The 21,229-nt window shown below is 34.6% G+C and overlaps 1 protein-coding gene across 4 annotated transcripts in view; it reads right to left on the bottom strand.

Moving 5' to 3' along the window:
* Positions 1–48: 48 nt before the first annotated feature.
* LOC124428603 (muscarinic acetylcholine receptor gar-2) overlaps positions 49–21,229 on the bottom strand; it is a 32,483-nt gene continuing 11,302 nt past the window's right edge. For 2 of the 4 annotated variants that reach the window (XM_046972852.1, XM_046972863.1), the window contains exons 3-5: positions 7,562–7,770; positions 7,200–7,388; positions 49–6,894 (exon numbers count right to left, since the gene is read on the bottom strand). In XM_046972852.1, the coding sequence (XP_046828808.1) occupies positions 4,592–6,894; positions 7,200–7,388; positions 7,562–7,770 (2,701 nt within the window). In that variant the 3' untranslated portion in view covers positions 49–4,591. Of the gene's footprint in view, positions 6,895–7,199; positions 7,389–7,561; positions 10,281–21,229 lie in introns of those variants that run through there. The other 2 variants (XM_046972872.1, XM_046972869.1) reach the window with 2 other exon arrangements.

The raw sequence follows: 21,229 nt of genomic DNA, 5'->3' as shown, positions 1-21,229 counted from the left end.
TAGCGCTTTCTTACATAGGATAGAAACGAATGAGAAAATGTATTTGTATAATTATATCACATTATTAATTTATTTTATTTTATACGCATCTTTGCTTACATACTCCGATATCTAAACATATCAATTAAATCTAAATTTGCATATAATTGTATACCGAGCTAAAAATAAAAAAAATTCTCTCTAGTTTATTCATCTATCTATGCCATGGTGATGATTATCGAGTTTTTTCTTTTATATTCACATTAATTTTTATTAGATTTGCCTACATGAAATGAAGCATTTATAATTGCGTACGACAAATATTTTTTTTCTTTTTTTCTTTTTCTTCAGATGAACATTGGCTTGAAGATATTCCAAGGACATCCAAATGTAGACATGTTTGCGGACAGTAAAGAAGGATCTTCAATGACGGAAACAATTAATTTTTATGCGCTCTTAATTTAAAACGTATGTCAATATTTGTAGACAGATGTTCAATCGACGAATATGATTATAATAACTTTAACACTTTTTTTTATAGGACGATCATTCGATTCTTAGAGCGCAAAGTTGTTTTATTGTACTTTCACCTCGTCTGTAATTATGTGGATATTTTAAATAAACAGTAACTTCCTCTGACAGTAAGTTTCATTGATTTGTATAGGTTCTCATCGATTAACTACATCGCATCGGATACTAAATATTTATTTTCACAATCAAGCAACAGATCTTATATTTATGTGACATTTTGTCATTAATACATATACATTTCTTTCTAATTTTTTCATATATATATATATATATATATATATATATATATATATTTATATATTATATCGGAGGACATTACGTTTGCCATAAATGTTCTGATTTTTACACACGTGACCCTTCAAGGTTATTTTATACATGTGCACAGCTCTATTTGCGTATTAACGATAGAATTTTACTATTTATAGTTGAAGAAATTAAGCGCGAAATAAAACATAAAAATACGAAGTAGTGCTCTATGTAAAAAAAAACATGTCGATTATATTAATAACCTTTAAGGGTCAGTGAAGTAGAGATTGTCAAGCGAGAGCACGCGCAAACGGTATTGTCTAGAATTTAATGATAATGTGTTTCCTTTGTTGATCCCACGTATTAATCAGGAGACTTTAGAAAATTACAACGTAATTGTTGTAATCATATTTTTTTTCTGTACTTTCCTTTCTTTTTATTTTTCTTTTTATTTTTTTTTTTAACGAGCTAATAATTTTCCTTGTAAATGTTCCTAAGTTCACAAACAGTATTCAAATTTATAATAGCATCGACTGTCCCTTTAAATTATTAAATCTCAAGTAAAATACAATAGAAACGATTTTCTATACACTTTATACCGTAAAATTTCGTTTTTTAAATTTATCATAATAGGTATCTTTCGAGCAGCTAACTTATTAATTAAGTTATACTTTAGTTCATTAGCATGGAAACAAGTTTCCGTATCGTTAGGCCAAATTGGAAAATGAATTAACGATGTTTATCGCTTACTTATATGCGCCGTGGAACGATCAATGTTCTTGCTCTCGATTTTTTTTTTTTATTAATTCTCCATCCTCTTTATTTTGAAGAAATATTAATAATGAGTCATTTATAAAGAAATAATATCTTTCGCCGTATGAATCAAAATACATATTTAACCGTTCTTTGATATGCAATCAGAATTGCCTTAGAGTCGAAATCGACTTATAGCTCTTTGTCTTCCTTATTATGTATCTTGTCTTGAGGTAGAGAACATTTGTTTCGAGATGAATGAGAAGTGTGAATGCGAGATGGAGCATTTCTTAAGCGAAAAATAGAAACATGTTGAATCTTCTAAGATATCCCAGTCACAATTTCTAATATTGAGTATGTGCCATGTTTTTCTCGGTTAACAGCGCATCTTCTTTTCTTTTCTTTTTTTCTTCATTTTCTTTTTTACAATAAATACCTAATTTATCTGCTTTATATGTAAAAAAAGCATCATCGTAATTAATAATACTACGTACGTAAACTCGAGTTTCTCGATCGTCAGAATTTAAATATTATACATAGGCTTTTATGTGATGTATTATTTCGTGTGAATCGTCCTTAGGACAATCTTAAAATCATACTATTATAGCTATTATTTATTTTCTACATATTGCCCCGATATCGATAAATACTACGTAGTACATACAGACTTTTTTTTTTCTATACAAGTACTAATTACATCGCATAACGTCGAAACAACGTTATATCCCTTGTGATTTATTTTTGTACAAGAAGCGATAATTTTATTCGATATTTCATAAAGTAGAATTCTTGTTAGGTATCGAGTGAAAAACGGAAGATAAGGAAGCGATTTTTTATGAGGTATTTTCGATACAGATATTTAAGTCACGATACAATGATATTTCTTTTGGCTTAAAGTGACGTCTATCGAGAAAATGTGTATTAGATTATTTCGAGAATAATCGCAAAGAAGAAATGACTTTTGAGATTGGCAGTGAATTTTGGAAGTTGTCCAAAGTGCCAAAAATTTGTTAGTGCATTCCACTCGGTATGAATATAACAATTTAACGATAATTATTTGCTTCTCCGATACTTAATGAATACATTAAGTACAATAAAGTGTGAATCATATATACACACAGATATATATATATATATATATATATATATATATATATATATATATATATATATACATATATACATATACATGCATACGCACATCCATTTATTCATTCAACTGTGCATCTATGAATCCACGTATCTGTAAATTTACCGATCTATGCTTACTTTGCGCTTATTGTGCTTATAGCGCATATCGCGCATCCACGCATCCACACATTTGTGTTTGCGTTCACATTTGTATTCTTGTTTAATTAAATGTCAATGCGTAACAGTATATAAGCTTTATCGACACATACCGTATTATTAGTATTTCTTGAACTTCATAGAATTTTGGAAGTATTTATACAAGCAGTTACACATATAACAACGTAGCTTATCTTAGCATTTAATTTTCGGAAGGAGATCACTTTAGTCGCTAATATTTGAATTATAAAAATTAAAAATTAAAAATTTACAAAGAAAAAAGGAAGAAAAGAATTATAAACTGATTAAGCATAACTTTTTTTTCAATTCTTCCCCTGTTAAATAAATCAATTTTGTATATTTTGTAAAAATAAAAATGATCGATCATTTTGAAGCTCATAGAATAAGACAGAAAAGGAAAAAAAGAAATTTAAAAAAGTAACAAAAGCGGTACTAATGATTGAATAAGTAGCATAATTATCGATCACATCGAAGTACGAACGATCGCTCGTCCCGAGTAAAATATTATATTCGAGAAAGGTCAGAGAAAAAGGCCTAAGCATTGATAGGCCACCCCAGGGCAGTGTGTATCTGGATCCAATATGGTTCCACGATAAAATTCTCGAACATCCGATATTTTCTCGAAACAAGCTGTTCTAACTCAGTTCGTTGCTCGTAAAAAAGAGTCGCGTGTCATCGAGAAATTTTAACAGTTTTTTTTTTTTTCTTTACTTCCTCTGCTAATAAATGCGTGCAGCAATTGAATAATATTTTTCATTTTTAAGTTTTAGATTTGAAGTCTGATCGGTCAAGATAGAATTGTACGCATAGAACATCACTAAAGTCCATATAATATTCTATAATAATTATTTCAAGCATTTCTTCACTTTTTGTCTTTCATGTGGCGAACGAAGCATCGTTCGATATATATATATATTTTTTTTTTCTTGTTAATCAAGCTTATTAAACATACATTAAAGAGACTCGTTAAATATAATCTATCATCTAATGTGTAGCATTTTCACCTCAAGATTTTCCACCGTTCTAATTAGGATATTGATCTTATTTTCAGAAATGGACAGGTCGCGTTAAAAAATGTATTTAAGAATGAAAAAGTCAATTGATTTGCTTCGCAGAATAGGTTCGCGTTTAAAGTACTTTCTCTTCTCAGAATATTTAATCTCACGACAAAGGGAACATCGCAAATATATTGACGTTCTTCTGTACAGTCTTTATTGAGAAATAATTGTAATTATGTAGCTATACCTTTCGTTCCGTTCGGTTGTGCCTTCAAAGCACATCGTCGTTCTTTAACAGCAAAGTTGATATTTTCGAGCTTACGCTGAATGCCCACCGACGGTTTAATTAATTATTATCTTTAATTGATATGAGACACGATAATTACTTCTCTAAAAACTACGTTACGTGATACGATTTCAGCATGTTTTTCTATTTTTTTTTTGTAACACAAATTTTAACAAGTATTCACACATATACAATATGTACATCTGAATATAGATGTCGAACAATGTCAACAAAAAGTGTTTTCTTCTATATACACGAAGCTCATAGTACATAGATTTTTTTTTCACGAGTCGCCGCTTGACTAGATTATTGTCCGCTTTCACCGCAATTACGATACGTGGGAATACTTCGATACGCGTTATGGAAGGCCTTAGAGTCAAATTTTTATTTAATTTTTATCTTTTTTTTTTTTGTTTTTATAGCATTTACCATATACTCAAACAAAAGTAGGTACGACGTACTACTTTACCTATTCGACGCGATTTCTTATTTACGTCATGTGTAGATCACCCTTAAGTATTCTCGTAAAGGTTTTCTTAAATTGTTGATTGGCCAGGGCATAGCAGAAGGGATTCATTGGACTATTTGCATAGCAAAGGAAATAGGAGAACATAAAGAGATGTTCATTCGTACATGGAGGATTCGTACAAAAGCCTTCGACGAGAGCTAGAATGTGATAAGGGGTCCAACAGGCAACAAAAGCTCCAAGAATAAAAGATATCGTTCTGAAGGCTTTACGTGCTCTGTTTTCAGTCCTTGACTTTTGTCGTCCCATTGTCGGATTTCTTTGAGTTTTGGCTTTTAATCGTTTGCCGATGGTTTTGACGAAGTCTCTTCTAGAGCCGCTTTCTTCCTCATTTTCGGTTTCTCTCTTTTTTGATTGTTTCTTAGACTCTTGTCCGTCTGTACCAGAAATTGTTGGCACCATACTACTCGATGATGAATTTTGCGGTGGATTATTATTGATCTTGGTGACTTGATCAGAGAATCTTTCAGTCGCTTGATCAGAAAATCTCTCGGTCGTACTATTGGATGTTTCAACAATCTTTGCATTACCGATAACAGTTGTGACTGGTTGACGTTTAGTGTCTTCAGCCTTTACGGTTACTTCGGTATGCACTTTGCTCACTGTAGGAGATGTTTGAGATGCGGCGTTTGTTTGTTGGGTAATAAAGACACGTGGTGGATGCGTTTGACTCGAGGCATTCGACATAGCCGGTTGCTGTTGTTGACCCTGTTTGCTCGATGGAGCCATTTGATTTGCCCCAGCTTGTTGAGTTGCTCTGAGGAGCGCGGCTTGTAACAAGCTAGTCGTAGTCGCCGTAGAAGTAGCATTACAGAGAATAGGCGATGATGGTGCCGTCGAAAGAGGATTTGCTAAACTGCACGAGAAAGAGGAAGGTGGGCTTTCGTAGGAAGGACTTGGGAGAATGACCGAACTTTCGTCCATGTACCTCAAGTCGGCTCCGTCGAGGCCAGTTAGAATGTCGAAGGTACCTTGACCATGACTGGGAACGACCAAAGACTTTGGTCTGTCACCGGACGATGAGGTTGAAGGACTTCCTGTTATCGGTGGACTGCTTTGAAACTGCGTGGGTGGAGGTATGATATTTTGTTGAGAACTATTCAGTGAAAGTTGTCGGCTTTGAACGAGCGGTGTTGTTTCTTCGTTCGACGTGGTCACCTGTTTACTACTGTAAACGTCGATAGATTTTAATGATTGTTCTGGGGTTAAAGTTTGACTACTCGATTTGTCTGGCTCGACAGGATTATCGGTATCTAGAAGACTGAGCTCCTGTATTTTCGGCAGTGTTTGGCCTTTTTGAGTCATCGTGCTAGATTCACAGACCGGACTCGTTGTCGGTAAGCTTTTTTTCGTGGTTGGTACGCTTGTTTCGATCTTAACGGGTACGATGCCGTTTAATCGACCGTTGGTGGCGAATACTTGAAGCGCCCCGGATTGGACAACCAGGCCCGCAAGAGATGAACGCTTCTTGATGTTACTCAGTTGTTGAGACGGCCCGACGGTACTTTCTTCGTCGGAGTCGAAGGCCGGGCTGCTAGAACGTTCAGATTTTTCAGTTTCCGTAGGCATTGTACTGGCATATGTGATCTTGTCCGCAGCATCTTCTGTTCCACCAGATCCCGAAACTTTAGACGACTTTTGTCCGCTATCGGCACCAATCGTATTATCTTCTTGACCACCCGACAAGCTTACTCTTGGTTTGTCTTGACTCAACAAGGTACTTTGAGTCTTTGACATACCTATACCAGCTGCACGACCAGCCATTCCGGACATGGCACCGGCACTCAACGCCACCATCGATTGCATTTTCCTCTGCTTCATTTCGCTCTTCTTTTGCATGTCGTAGGCGGTTTTATAAATTCCTCCGTAGAGAATGAAGAGAACTATCAGCGTCGTCCAATAATAACCGATTATAAGCGCGGTATTGAACACTGGATCTTTGAGGAACTGCACCGCGCACTGTCCTGGATTAAGGTCCCTATAACCGATGAAGTGTTCCCAACCGAATATACTGATGAAGAAGAGAAGTGCCGGTATGATCCAAGTAATAGTCACCATCCAAATGACACGATTTTTTGTACGCCAGCTGCGATATTGCGCAGCGATTTTCACCGAGCAAAAGCGATCGATCGTAATCAAGAGGACCGTGTACTGTGACACCAGACAGACGGTGTAGTCTACGGATAGCCATAGGTCGCAGAGTAGAGGTCCAAGATTCCAATAGCCCATTAGAACATATACTGTATAGAATGGCATTGAGACTGTACCTGTGTAACAACGAAGATATAGTAGATTCGATCAGTTCTATTGTGTTTGTGTATGATGAAACAATCGTTCTTCGGAACATCTATAACGTCCGACCCACATCGTTTACTACTACTACTTCTACTATCACTATGACTAACCTGTCATATCAACGTAGGTATGATATTAAACGAGAGAAAAAAAGCGAAATAAAAACAGACAGTGTGCTCCTCGAGATATCCTTTTTACTTCCATCCATTTTTATGAGTTTTAAGAATGCCAAGAAATTATTTTACGAAAAATTAGATTCCATATATGAGGGTCTTACCGATGAGCATGTCAGTGGCAGCTAACGATGCAATGAAATAGTTGCTCGGCTGTCTGATGGCTCTGTCGACGATAAATGCCAATAATACAAGAATATTACCACCCACTGTCAATAGTATACATATTGCAAGGCATATAGCTATCAGGACCGTTTGCCAGAGTTCGAAGGGTGGTAAAACAGGTGCTATATCTGTTTGATAAAGAAATGATATATTGTTTTATTAATTAATAATGAAAACATTTTTAACAAATGTATTTACTTTCGGAAAAATAAAAAAGATAAAATAGAAAGAGAGATTTATTTTACGTGAAATTAATTGGAAACGTACGACTCAAAGAATTGTTTAATCTCAGTTACATTACCCAGTGACATTGGGGTTGTTATATTTCCTGGAATCGAGATATTGGTTGCATTCGTTGGAAACCATTCCGGCAAAAGTTCCCCGTATTCACCGCTACTCCAGCGTGGATCATCGGGATCAGGCCAAGTTCCATTCAACTGAGTACATTCCGCTGTCAAAATCTGATTGTACACGTATCTGCAGAGACGTTCTCGTTGCCTTTTCAGCTTCCTGAAATAAGAGAAACAAGGAAAAAAAAAAGAAAAGAAACGAAATGATATCGCATGATCGTTCATCTACAAAGAATATAAAGAGTGGGATCGGATAGAAATTTTGTTAATACAATCTAATACAATAAATTACGACGAGATATTTTAAGTTATGATATTTGTAAAATAGATTCGTCGTCGAATCGTCGAATATTTCTCGGGAATATATCGAAAATATAGTTACTTTCTTTCTTTCTTTTTTGCTTTCTTAGAGGTTCATGCTTGCTAACATCGAAGAAAATGTGACACCGGTATTTCCTGACTCCTGGTCGAACACCCCCATCTTCTTCCACTCCTTTTCCCCACCTTCTTCTTTTCTACCGTCTTCCCTTGTGCTCTATGAAGCGTCGTTGCAGTGGCAACACGAGAGGCAAGTCAAAGGCTGAATACACTGAGCACACAATGAGCTTGAAATAAGCATGAATGGAACCACATCTATCCCTCCCGTCACATACCGGTTCCGTCGCTGCCAGGCAAGAAACGACGACGCGCGCCTTAAAGAGGGTGAATCTTTTTGTGAACGACGATATGAGTCGACGATCCCAATTCCAGTGCCTCAAAAGATTTCACTTGGACCTCGTTTCAACCTTTTCCACCATTGAATCATTTATTATAACATTAGTGCTGCTCAAATATTATTTGTTTTATATTTATTCCATTATTTTTCAGCTAATAATATTTGTATTAACTCCAATGATGGAGTAACATTTTCGATGAATTTTGTTTTAAACATTTAGTTGTGTATGAGAATTAAGATAAATTTCTTTGATAATCTATTTCCTTTTCGATTATCTGTTAACTTGACATTTAATGGGTAATTTACATCATGGGTATTTATATTATTTTTGACGATTTTTACTTTTTCATGGTTTGTCTTTGACTTTTATACTTATGCTTTCGGGAATTAATGAACGTCATTGTAACGCTATTACAATAATGGAAGAGAGACTATTATCGTAGCGAGCTACCGGGGCAGATAAGGAAGTGGAGCGTATAAAAAGCCGGGAAAGTAGAGAGTATCCATTGTTTCAATCTTCTAGACTCCGGAGACTAAACCCGGGGAATCCGTATAAAAATAGTTGGAGAGACACAACAGTTCCTTTTTTTTTCTTCTTTTTTACTCATTAGATTTAAGTTGAAAATAAGTCTGATAATGTCGTATTAAGCTTTCTATTGATATCGTAATCAGTCAAGAAGAGTCATGCGTTTGCCATATATTTTCTTGTCATTTTTTTGAATAACATAAATAGAACGATGATTTATAGATAATTCGAAAATAAGAAAATATATTTTTGTTTTAATGAAACAATCTTTTCGAAAAATTCTAGCGTAATATAATTCGCAATTATCCATTCCACGTTATTGATAGGGGTTCTGCTTTGCCAGCTTTAACATGAAAGAATCCCAAAGAGATAACTGGATTTAGCATCTATAATTGTCTCGATAAGCAACATCTTTAATTATCCTTCGTTTATGAGGAGGCACCGAGGTATAGGACTTTTCTCGTAATATTTCATTTCACTTTCAATAATGTTCTCAAGGACTGAAGGATGAATCGAACGGTCGAAGGAGCGGCTAGTCGTTCAATGATGAAGAGAAATGAGTATATCCACTTTTCGAATTACTATTTACCTCGTCGTGAGAGGCGAACCTTAGATTAGACTGGTTTTCGAATGAGAAAGTTCAAATGGCCGCACGTCTGAGCGCGTAATCGAGTAGAATCGCAAAACGAAAACTCATGGAAAGCCAATGTTAAAGGGGATGATGAGGAGTTGAAAAAGAGGGTCCTCGATGGGCTTTTATGATTCTAAACCCTTATCCGGAAGAATAGAAAAAGCCTTTTATCTAATGAGTTGTAATACCCATACTGTCAAGATCGTTTGTTTGTAATTCGATTTCGTGGATTCTGCGTGCGAGGAGAACAGACAGAAAATTGTGAATATGTGCATGGAAGAATTAAGTCATTTTCAGAAATAAAAGACAAAAATCCGGATAAGATAATGCAGTGAGATAATTAAAAAGGAGTATTGGATGTATTTACTTTACAGAATTCTAAAAAATTTTTATCGGATACGTTGATACCGATGATAATATCTTATTCTTATAATGAGATTCGAAAAATTCGCTCGGGGCATTTTTATATCGTGCATATAATATATATCCTATATATATAGGATATATACTATATATATATAGGATAAAAGAGAATGAGAAGGAGAAAACGAATGTCCTCTTCAAACGAATAAATTTTACGAATTTTAGTTGAATACCGTGCGATGTAAAGAGATTAGAATTCAACAAGGAGTAGCCTGAAAGAGTAGAAATAGAAAAGGGAAAGACAAGGAGAGACGAACATGAAGGCAATGCCGAGTGGGGAATATGAAAAAATGAACTTGACTGAAGCAGTACCTTTACAATACTACGTAAGCTTTCATGAATCTGCTTGGAAAAAAAGAGTATATATATGGTCCACTTGCAATTAAAGAATTGCATATAAAAATATATATATACAAATATACGTACCATACATATATATAAATATAAATATAAATATAAATATAAATATAATTATAAATATAAATATAAATATAAATATAAATATATATATATATATATATATATATATATATATATATGTATATATCTGTATTCGTTAATTTTGAGAATTGTTACTTCTTGCATTAGTGCATTATTTATCGTGTATTAGTTCCATGATTACATGCATAGCTTGTTCTGTTTGCATCACAGATAAATTTAATTGGTCTAACGAATATATCAGTTTATCGAGTACGAGCAACAAACATGATGGACGCATGAATCAGTATTTATCGACGAATACGGAAATGTTATACCACCTCTTGCTCTATTTATTTCGGTGAGATTTTGAGATTTAGACTTTAAACGGAGCAGTATTAAAACTTAATATTTTCTGCTGTTACAGTCGTGGAAATATTCTACTAGGAGAAAAGCAATCGTAATGTGGCTCCTTTCTACCAACACCGAAGAGGTACATCATCGTTATAATGAGGCTCACCGGTGGTAACCTGTGGGTAGAACATCTATCTTTCTGGTGTATGTGTGCCAAGAGGGTGGCAAAAGGGAGCGGCTATATAAGTCCGTCGAGCAGAGGATCATCGTCGTGGAATGGTATGATCATACGGACGGATGAAGAGGGAGTGAAAAAGGGGTGGTGGTCGGAAAAGAGAGAGAGAGAGAGAGAGAGAGAGAGAGAGAAAGAGAGAGATGAACGAAAGAACTAAAACGAACCGGCGGAGTAAAATTACAAGAAAGAGAGAGAAAAACAGAGAGAGAGAGAGAGAGAGAGAGAGAGAGATAGAGAGAGAGAGAAAGAGGAGTAACGACGACATAGTGAAAAAGAAAGAGAGAGAGAGAGAGAGAGAGAAGAGAGGCAACAAGTACCTATCTAACCAGTATCGTTTCGACGCACGATGAATACTAGGTAGTCGTGGATTCAGCTCGTTTCTTTCCATCTTCTTTTCAATATCATTGTGTTAGACTCCACAGAGACAGTTCTCATGTCGTCTAATGTAAATCTTTAAATCTTTGTATTCTTAGGTCATCGATCTGTCATCGATTAATCATTTGTAATTGATATTCGAATTCTAACGATTTTTTATCTTCATCGATCCGTACTGACAAAAGCAGATGTTCGACTAATAACAAGAAATAGAGAGAAAGAGAAAGAGAGAGAGAGAGAGAGGGAGGGTTTGAATTGTTCGATTGAAAAAACTCTGAACGAGCATATAGGCAATCATCGAACGGGATACGTATAGAAAGGTAGTTTTGATAGGAACGTCCGAAAGTATGATTGATGTCCCTATGAAATCTCTTATCGCATTATTGACGAAAGAGCTGATGAATCTTTTCTCTCGTAGCTATCATTAATTCTTTATTGTTTATTTGTTGAGTTGTTCTTTTCACATCTATCAATGTTTCACATTGGAAATTGATATTTCTCGGGTAAATCGAGCGAACACGATCTTTAGCTTATTATCTAGTTTATCTATTTTCTTTTCGAATATCGTACATCTAATAAATAGCACGTAGAAGAATAGAATAACCGTTGATAGTACGATCGGGTACTCCATTTTCAAAGTTTTTTTCGAAAGCCCTCGAGGGTAATCTTATTTTTATTTTCTGGTTACCTCTTACTCGATAGAACCTTTCAGGAGACTTTTATGCATGTGAAATACGTAACCCATAGCTCCAGGCCGGTATCGGAACCACCTGCTTCTTCTCCACGTTGCATCTTTCTGTGACATCATTTCCTTAAATTCTCAGATATATTCCTTCAACGAAATAGGCTGTTGTCGGTGGAAAGAATTTTATTAAAAAGTTCAAGATTATGTGAATACATATATATATATATATATATATATATATATATATATATATCTTTCCAGATATATAGAACGTGAAACTACCAACAGGCAGAATTATTTTTTGCGTTGACCTTTCTTTACTTTCATTGTCGACTGATATTTGTGATGAGTCAAACGATTACGAAGTTGATAATATCGATGGGATTGTAGTATCTATTTCATTTGACCGAGCTCTGCATCTCGTACACTGTAATGCAGTTACATTCGATGAAACTTTCTCGGACTGTACAAGTTTGCGTTTCAGAACGCTTTATTGTAACTTAATAATGTCCCGCGTATTTTTCTATTCTCGGTATAGAGAGAAATGTAGAAAAAAACGTAGAGGAAAACATAGAGTACGTTTTCTCGTTGCAGTTATGAATGTTGTACTAATTTGCTCGGTTGACGATATCACCGAGTTATATTTAAATGAAACTTTCGCCCGTGCTTTTAAATGGCGTTTGTTTTTAAATGTGCAAAGTATCGATTTGATTTAACGTTTTATATTTCATCTCCTTTTACAGCAGGTAAACTCAAACGAACATATCTTCTTTCTTTTTTCTTTTTATAATAAATCCCATATTCATTTAATTTTTAACAATACGTTCGTCACTAGGTAGAAAACTTTTTGTATTAAAAAAAGGAAAAAAAGAATCAAGAAATCATATTTGTACATACGTATCGCTCAGGAGAGGATTCAATTTGATAAATGAAGACTTCGCATCATCGTCGCACTGTTGGAAATGCAAGAGAGAATGCATGAAAGAAAGTAGAAGTAAAAAAACAAAAAAAGGAAAAAAAAATTAAAAAGAAGCTCCGAATATAAAAGGCAGGACTTTTGCGTGAAATGGTAGATTCCCTTGTCGGTTGCAGTTCTTACTTGCATTTACCATTCTTTCTAGCGTGTATCTTCATCTTTCTTCGGTTTCTTCCTTTCTCTTTTCCATTTCTTCTGGTGGATCGAGCCTCTGCATTCACATCTCAAGAATCTTGAGATGAAAGTAAAAGAAGCTAGCGAAAGTATTCTTCGAGATTGAACATAGCTGCGGTCAGAGAGCTTGGCAATGAGCCGCCTAAATTTGCGAGAAATTCGGTAAGCGAAACAAACGCAAAAGGAGTCCGCGTGGAAGTTTCATTGCCTTTGCACAGAGAACTTTTGATCTTCCCTTGCAAAATTACTTCAGATTCTGTTAAACTTAAAATCTTCAATTCGACGTTTTTAATACTTCAATGTGAATGATATAACAATTTCCATTCATGATTTATATCAAAATTTTCGACGATAAAACGTGTTATTGATTATGAATTTATAAAAGAAAGATAAAATGAATGAGTTATTATATATATATATATATAATGTATACAATCGTCTTACTGGACGTCTAAAATAGATAGACGAGTGAATATTTGACAATTGTGCAAATTGAAAAATAAGTAAACATACATATATACACACACACATACGCACACACACACATATATATATATTTTTTTTTTATATTACTAGTATATTTTTCCGACAAGCATGACAGACAGCTAAGCTTTGAAAAAAAAAACATTTTTCGATGTAATATATCAACCATTCAGATTTTTCGCTAGGTAGGCTCTATTGTCGATTGTTTGGAAAAATGCAACAATGTGCATAAAATACCATCCCTGCATTTGAAGATTGAGAATAATTGGAATTTACGAAATATAATCTTTTTCAAATACGGACTGCCGGTTCAGGACACGAAAAACGGAACAGAGAACGCATAACACGGATTATTCAATCAATACGTTGCTATCAACCAACTTCACAATTTACTCCTCTCTCTCTCTCTCTCTCTCTCTCTCTCTCTCTCTCTCGCTTCATACTTCACGTCGATCGTACACTGACCTTCCCTTTCTCTTTCACTTTAAAATCTTATAGTCTATTTTATAGATAATATTTTCGCAAGTTAAGCAGTCTAAATTTTCTATCGGATCATATAGAGTAATTATATTCAATTTCATTTGGATTAAAAAAAAAAATATATAATAGTAGAAATTTTTCAGAAATTACAAACTGATTAAAGTTTTTATATTAATAATAATTAATATGAAATTGCAATTAAATAGATCATTGGAAAGAATTTGATCTAAATGAACTTGAATTATAGGAGATATCAACGATGGTATTTCGCATTTGAATAAACATAGAAGTGAATGAAAAGAAAGAATTTAGTATTAGGCGAATCAAGTAAATTTAATGAACGATGATTCATGAAAGGAGATATTTCTTTAACTTTTGATTTAAATTAGTTTTAAGTCTACGACATCAAGCAATAAAGGAAAAATTTTTGAAAAGAATGCAGAAAAATTGTTCCACTTCACGAAAGCAATTCATTCGAGTTCCATTCAGAGTGAAAAGAAAGACAAGCTCGCTAGGTCGTCACGCTTCGTGCCTATCCTCGCTTGATCATCAAGCTGAAGCTTAATACAGGTGGAGATCAAATCGGATTTACACCTCTGTGGAGAGCAGGGAGAGTTCCATAAATATCAGCAGGCGTTACAGGAGCGAATGTGTTGCCGGCACGTTGATGGTAAAGCTGTGGTGATGTAGTAGACTGCCAGAGGAGAATCTCGATAGCTCGAGGGAATTGAACGAACCCGTTTAATAACTCTGCTAGCGTACGAACGCTTCGGGCGTGACACTGAAACCATCCTGGATGCGTCGAGACCCCCTGTTCGATATTCGAGCCAATGACATTGGCTGACAGCTCGAGCGAGTCTACTCAAATTGCATAATCACAATTCGGTGTTATTTCAGAAAGTCTATCGTTCCTTTCTTCATGGTGAAATGGATGAACGCTTGATTAAAATCCAATTCATCTATCTCTTTTTCTTTTTTATTTTATTTTTCTTTTATTTTATTTTTTACTTTTTTTTTTTTTTTTATTTTCGAACTTCCAACGAAATTTACAGCGTCAATCGTAAGTCCGTAAACAGCTCGAAAGAGTTCGATCGATCGTTACGCCGGTGACGTTTTCGTGTTCCATTACGTTGAGGACATTTCGGATTTCATCTTATCTCGAACACGACACTAAAGATTCGCCATCAAATTGTATGTGGGTTTCGCTGTTTCATATTCAACTGATCGAAACTGAGATCGCAAGATACACTTTAGCGGCTGAGGCATTACATTATCCTGAATTTCGTAACTGGTTCAAGGTCGAACGTTACATTTGATATATTCAATGTCTTCAGGTGCTCACAATGGACTTTCTCTGTTATTCTTAGTTCTGACCAAACAAATCCACCCGTTCTTTTATTTTCGGTATTCGGCGCGTTTCCTTTTTCTCCTAATATCAATAATAAATAAGTAGATACTGCCTATGACCGATCAGTGTAAACAACGAGCCACTCTTACGCAAGGCACTTTTAAAGACATTGATAGACGACTTTATTCTATGATGAAGTACACGCTATTGAAACTTTGAAGATTGATAACGTCTATTCAAGATGAAGGTAATATTTATCGAAACTTTAAAATCGATTATATCACGACGAAATATCATTTCTTTTTTTAAAGTGATAGCAAATTCACAAAAATAGGAGCTAAATAGGAAAGCAGATGTTTCAGATCGCAGTAAGATAAGTTTTAAATGTATATACATATAGTTAATTGTCTGGTATCGACACAGTTCATTTACTGATCAGTTCATTTACTGATGGGAATGAAAGACAAAAACAATTAGATAGCGCAGGAAGTGGGCACACTTGCAATTGACGATCCTCTCTTAATGTACAGGTGTACAATAACGATTCTACGCTTTATGCAGAAGCTTTCACTCTTCCTCGCTACCGCTCACCCTCTTTATTGTCACACAAAGACTTGGCGGTAATTAACGCAGCAAGGACGTTTCTCTTAACCAGCCTGCTACTGCTACTCCTACAAGATGAAAAGGTCTGGCACACTCATCTACTTGGTTCGAAAATGAGAGAGAGAGAGAGAGAGAAAGAGAGAGAAGGAGAGAGAGAGAGAGAGAGTAGTATGCGTCTACGTCAATTTTAACCACTTACATTCCATCTAATAGGTCATTCCTTTCATGAACAAGTTAGTAAGTAGCTTAAATATGCAACTTCTTGATTGTAGTGGTTACCCAAAATTCCCCAATTCATCCCAATCATTATAAAATCTTGCTCATGATCGATTACTCACCTACAGTCTGTATAAAATGATGTAAAATATTAAAAGTTGTTTTATTCGATAATTAAAAGTAGCAGTCTCGTTTTTCGTTTCATAAATTCGTAATACTAGTGTACACACTTTCATAAGGAGCCTTTCAATATGTCTTATATCTTAATAAAAGTTTATCTCTTTCTTTCTTGCTCCTTGAAAGTGCATATATTTCGAAAGATTTCCTTTTGCCTCCAGACATAGCTCATTGCAGTTATCGATTCCTAAAGTATCTTAACATCTTTGAAATCTTGCTCATCATATATTATTAAGCCGAAACTCAAGGAGATTTCAGACAAAGCATTCACGGAACTTTTATAGACTAGAAACGGGTCGAGCCATACAAATCGAAAAAGTAAACTATATAAAAATCGGCTATGATAAAAAAGAAAAAAGAAAGAAAAAGTGGAATTTCACTCTTTTAATTATTCACGTGAATTCTCTTAGCTTTCTACTTTCACATTAACTCCAAATAATGGCTTTTGGATTTCGTTACGATCGTGAACTTGGGTCGCTTCGATGGAGATTTATCATTCTCGATTCGACATCGAGAGATGAAGGTTTTTGAAACACGATCGTGGTAAGATTGACTGAGAAAATAAAAAAGATGAGGGAGCTTCAAGGAGGGATGAAAAAAGAGGTTACAAGTGTTCAGTAAGTGATACAGTGATCTTGAGTATGATCGATAATAGAAAGCTATTTGAAGGAGAAATAAGTTACTGGAAGATGGAGATGAATCTTGAATATCAAGCTTTCATATTTCGGATCGGTAAGTTTATAGACAGTTGCTGTAACTTTTCGAATATAATTATATAGTAAATATCTTGAATTATGTTTCGTTTTGGTAATTAATCACAGTTGATTTTGTAAATTATTCTCAAAGTTAATCTTAGAAAATCATGATATTATGTTCACTCTAACGATACATTCAATAAGTCGTCGAGTACGAGTGTGGGCTAATTGAGTTAATGAAAAATGAGTTTGCCTTGCTCGGTCGATTTTGCTATTTCGGAGAACATCAAAGTGCTCTTTGCTTACGTACATTTTTTGCATATAGTCAGAATTTTCGTGCGCCAACATGCACCGTAAGTACATACACCGTATCTTGTCCTATATTCGGTGATTTCCACACTAGTGACTTTTGGTATATAAATGTCGACTGCACTGGGTCAAAAGTTCTGGTAAAAAAGAAAAGAAAAAAAAACGTTAGTGCATAAGTCAAAATATTATTTTTTCGTCTTTGATTCTCCCACCATTTAAATATTGTCTTTTACTATATAGCAAAAAAATGGATTTAAAAAATAAACAGATTTATTTAGTACGATTAAAATTTCACTATACCATCCTATCTCTTCATGGACTTTACGGGTTTTATCATTTAATATTGCGAAGATTTATATTCTTTCGTAAATTTCAATGAAAAATTCTCATCTGAGATATTTTTAGCAAGGTCGTAATATTAAACATTATGAGATCAAAAGTAATTGGCAAGTCGAATTTTCAGTGCAAGCAATAATCCCCGTTGTCAGTTCTTTTATTATTTCATCAAGTTCGCGAGAATCCCATTTTCTTGAAATATTTATACGTAGATATACTGTTCCACTCATCTCGTTTCTCCGAATCCCTCATCTCGGTCTATTCTCATTACTTTTTACAGTTTCTTATGAAGCGTAGTAATCAGAAAATTCGGCTCCCTTTGCAAAAAGAAAAAAGAAATAGAAGATTTCACTTGTGAATATCTTAAATTCTTAGGATGTTAGTTTTACCACATCAGCGTATTTACCTGCTCGACCAAGTAGATTCGTATATGTAAGGTATGTACCTACGTTTAAGCATACATAACAGCGCATAGTAAAATTCGTCCTACTCAGCAGACTCTATTTTCTTTGAAAACTCGTTGACCTAAAGGCGATGTAAAATTTCGCAGGTTCTTGGAAAGGGAAGGTAACTCTTAAGAGAAAATTCTTCTTGAGAGAAAGAAAATCGTAGGATACGTGGATATACTTCTTGACGTTCGAGAAAACGAGTCTGTTTAATTTTTTTTTAACTTTAAATCATTCATTTGAATTCACAAAAAACGTCGGCTATGATTAAATCGTATTTTATTCTCTATGTACAAACAGCCCGCAGTTGATTAAATTTCGCTCTGTGTACCGTTTCTCAATGTGTTTATATCGTCGAAAACTGTGAAGTAATTAACACTGCTTCTCTCTACAGATAACTGCGCATAATTACGATACTCCTCGATATCTTGAAAGTTTAGCTCATCTGTGCCAACGGTTAGATCAGAACACGAAAAGCAACGTATCGTTACTAATATCTGATAGTGACGAAGTTAATTACAACTGTATATATCTATATATGGATAAGCCATTAATAAAATCGATAAAATAATTGAATTATTTCATTAAATCGAACTTTATAATAACACAAAACTCGATACATCGGACATATTCAAAAATAGATTGAATTTGAAAAATATTCGGGATACTAGGATACTATATTGTATATCTTATTCTACATTGAAGACATTCTATTACTGCATATATATATATATATATATATATATATATATATATACTATAGTATATATGTATATATATGTATATATATATATATATATATATATATATATGTACTATGAAAAACATTTGTTTCTTTGCATTTTTAAAATACTTGAATTTTTCTTCATATTCCCGAGGTAAATTAAATATTCCCAGAAATTCTATGCACATCGACGAGAGTAGCATGTCGAATGCGGGCGAATCTAGTGTATGCATTTCCGTTTCAAGGCATGGGAACGCGCGATTTGAATGCGATGCGCTCCACTTTGGCACATAGATAACACACTTTTCCTCCTCGATTCCTCTTCACGGAAACTGAAAATTCGAAAATCAATATGTACGGTGTCATAGCAATATACATGCTTAATAACACAATTTCTAGCGTTTTTTCCCCTTATTTGTCCCCACATTACTTTTTATTTTTCTCTTTCCTTTTTGAAATGATTTTAAATTTCTTTTATTGTACCTACGCACTTCGTGAAGTGTATTAAAGGATAATAAAACACGAATGGGTATATAAAGAACAACGAAGGAAATGATCGTAGAATATTGCTATCACGAAGTTAAGCACACTCTGGAATATGTATTACAGATCCTGGTGATTAGTTGGTATTAATGAAATTTAAAGGCCATTGTTTGTGGAGTTTTAGCGCCTGACACGTTTGAATGGTGAAAAGACATGTTTCGAATGCCTCGAATTTTCAATTTTCGAACGATTATTCTTATCGAAGAGATAAAATGAGTATTATATTTAACTCATTCTATTTTTCTTGCTGAACAAATTTTTAGATCTTTCGCGAAGATGTAAATAGTCGAAGTAGGCTTAGAATGGATGAAAAAATGTTAGAAATTTATACGAAATATCCAGTACTATGATATCCAATATGAATATTTTTAATAGATCGAATTGTCGATTCGTTGATTAGTTTCTAAAAGCCAATGATATTTCGTGATTAAAAGAAAAGAGAAAATGAAATCAATCGAACGTGCAAAGACACGATCAATTTGCTTGGTATACTCGTCATCCATATTAATTTTTAATATCGCAAAACAATGAATGCCGTTGCTTCGTCTCCTTTGGAGAATGCCTTTTCAACGGGCAAGCCTTTTCATACGATGCATCATCTTGCTTTTCATACGGAGGACAGAGAAAACAAGACACCGTGAAAAAGGAACGGAAGAGAGAGAAAACGTGATCATGTGCAGAGTAGTAATGCAATGGTAACAGTCGCATCACTAATAATAATAACAATGATGCTTCGTAGGAAGAATACGCGATGTGTACATATATATATTAGAGTTGAGAGAGATAAAATAGAAAAAAAAATAAACAGATTAAATCGATAAACGACACGGATGTGTCGTTGAAATACACAAAAGTTCAAAATGTTCATCTCGATCGCGTGTTCGAACATCATCCGGTAATGACTTAGCCATGATTGCGTGATTCCGTTCGTTCGCTCGCACGGAATTTGTTTTCTATTTTGTTAAATGACATCGGCTCGTATACCTAATCGTGCTCGTACCTAAGCCACTAAAGCGAGTAACACGCCGAGCGAAACTTACATACTCATCCGCATAGCGAGCTTTGCAAAATTCCAGACTAGTAGTAGCTACTACTGGTATTGCTAGCGGTAGGTCAAGGATTCTGTTTCGTCGAGATTAGCCTATACGAGTTTCGTTCTGGTGCAGTGATGTTCCTCCTTGATATATACGGATTAATTGCACCCACGGCAAATCGATAAAAAGAAAGTTTTCTACTCGAAGATAAGAGAATTTGCATTTCCGCGTACACTGGAAATACAACGAATCAATGACCGTACCACGTGATAATAGTTGCGGTCGGCCCGATTGAAAAAGATCGATGTAAACCATAAATTACAATGGTCGGTCCTTTGAAAAGTATACCACTGTTTTTAGGACGACGAGATCGACTTTTGTCTCTCTCTCTCTCTTTCTCCCAATCTTTTAGAAATGTATTGATCTATCGTTTACAGTTTACATTCCACATTTTCGACCCATTTATGAATTTAAAGTGCATCCCTTTAAATAGTAATTACCGTAACTAAATACAAACGTGCATTATTGGAAAACTTCGTGCAACAGCTGTCCGAGTTAGCAGCAACTATCCATTATTTGAAAATTATACGGGTTTAACATGCTCACAATATGTGAATAATATAAGAATTCTTTCGAACATAGTATTAGATAATTTACTATCGTCAGACATTTCTCATTCGCTTCCAATCCATCGGACGAGACGCGTCGAAAGAT

Source organism: Vespa crabro, chromosome 1, assembly GCF_910589235.1.
Source record: "Vespa crabro chromosome 1, iyVesCrab1.2, whole genome shotgun sequence".
Classification (NCBI taxonomy): Eukaryota; Metazoa; Arthropoda; class Insecta; order Hymenoptera; family Vespidae; genus Vespa; species Vespa crabro.
Note: the sequence above shows the minus strand (reverse complement) of the source record. Positions and strands in the feature narration are given on the sequence as shown.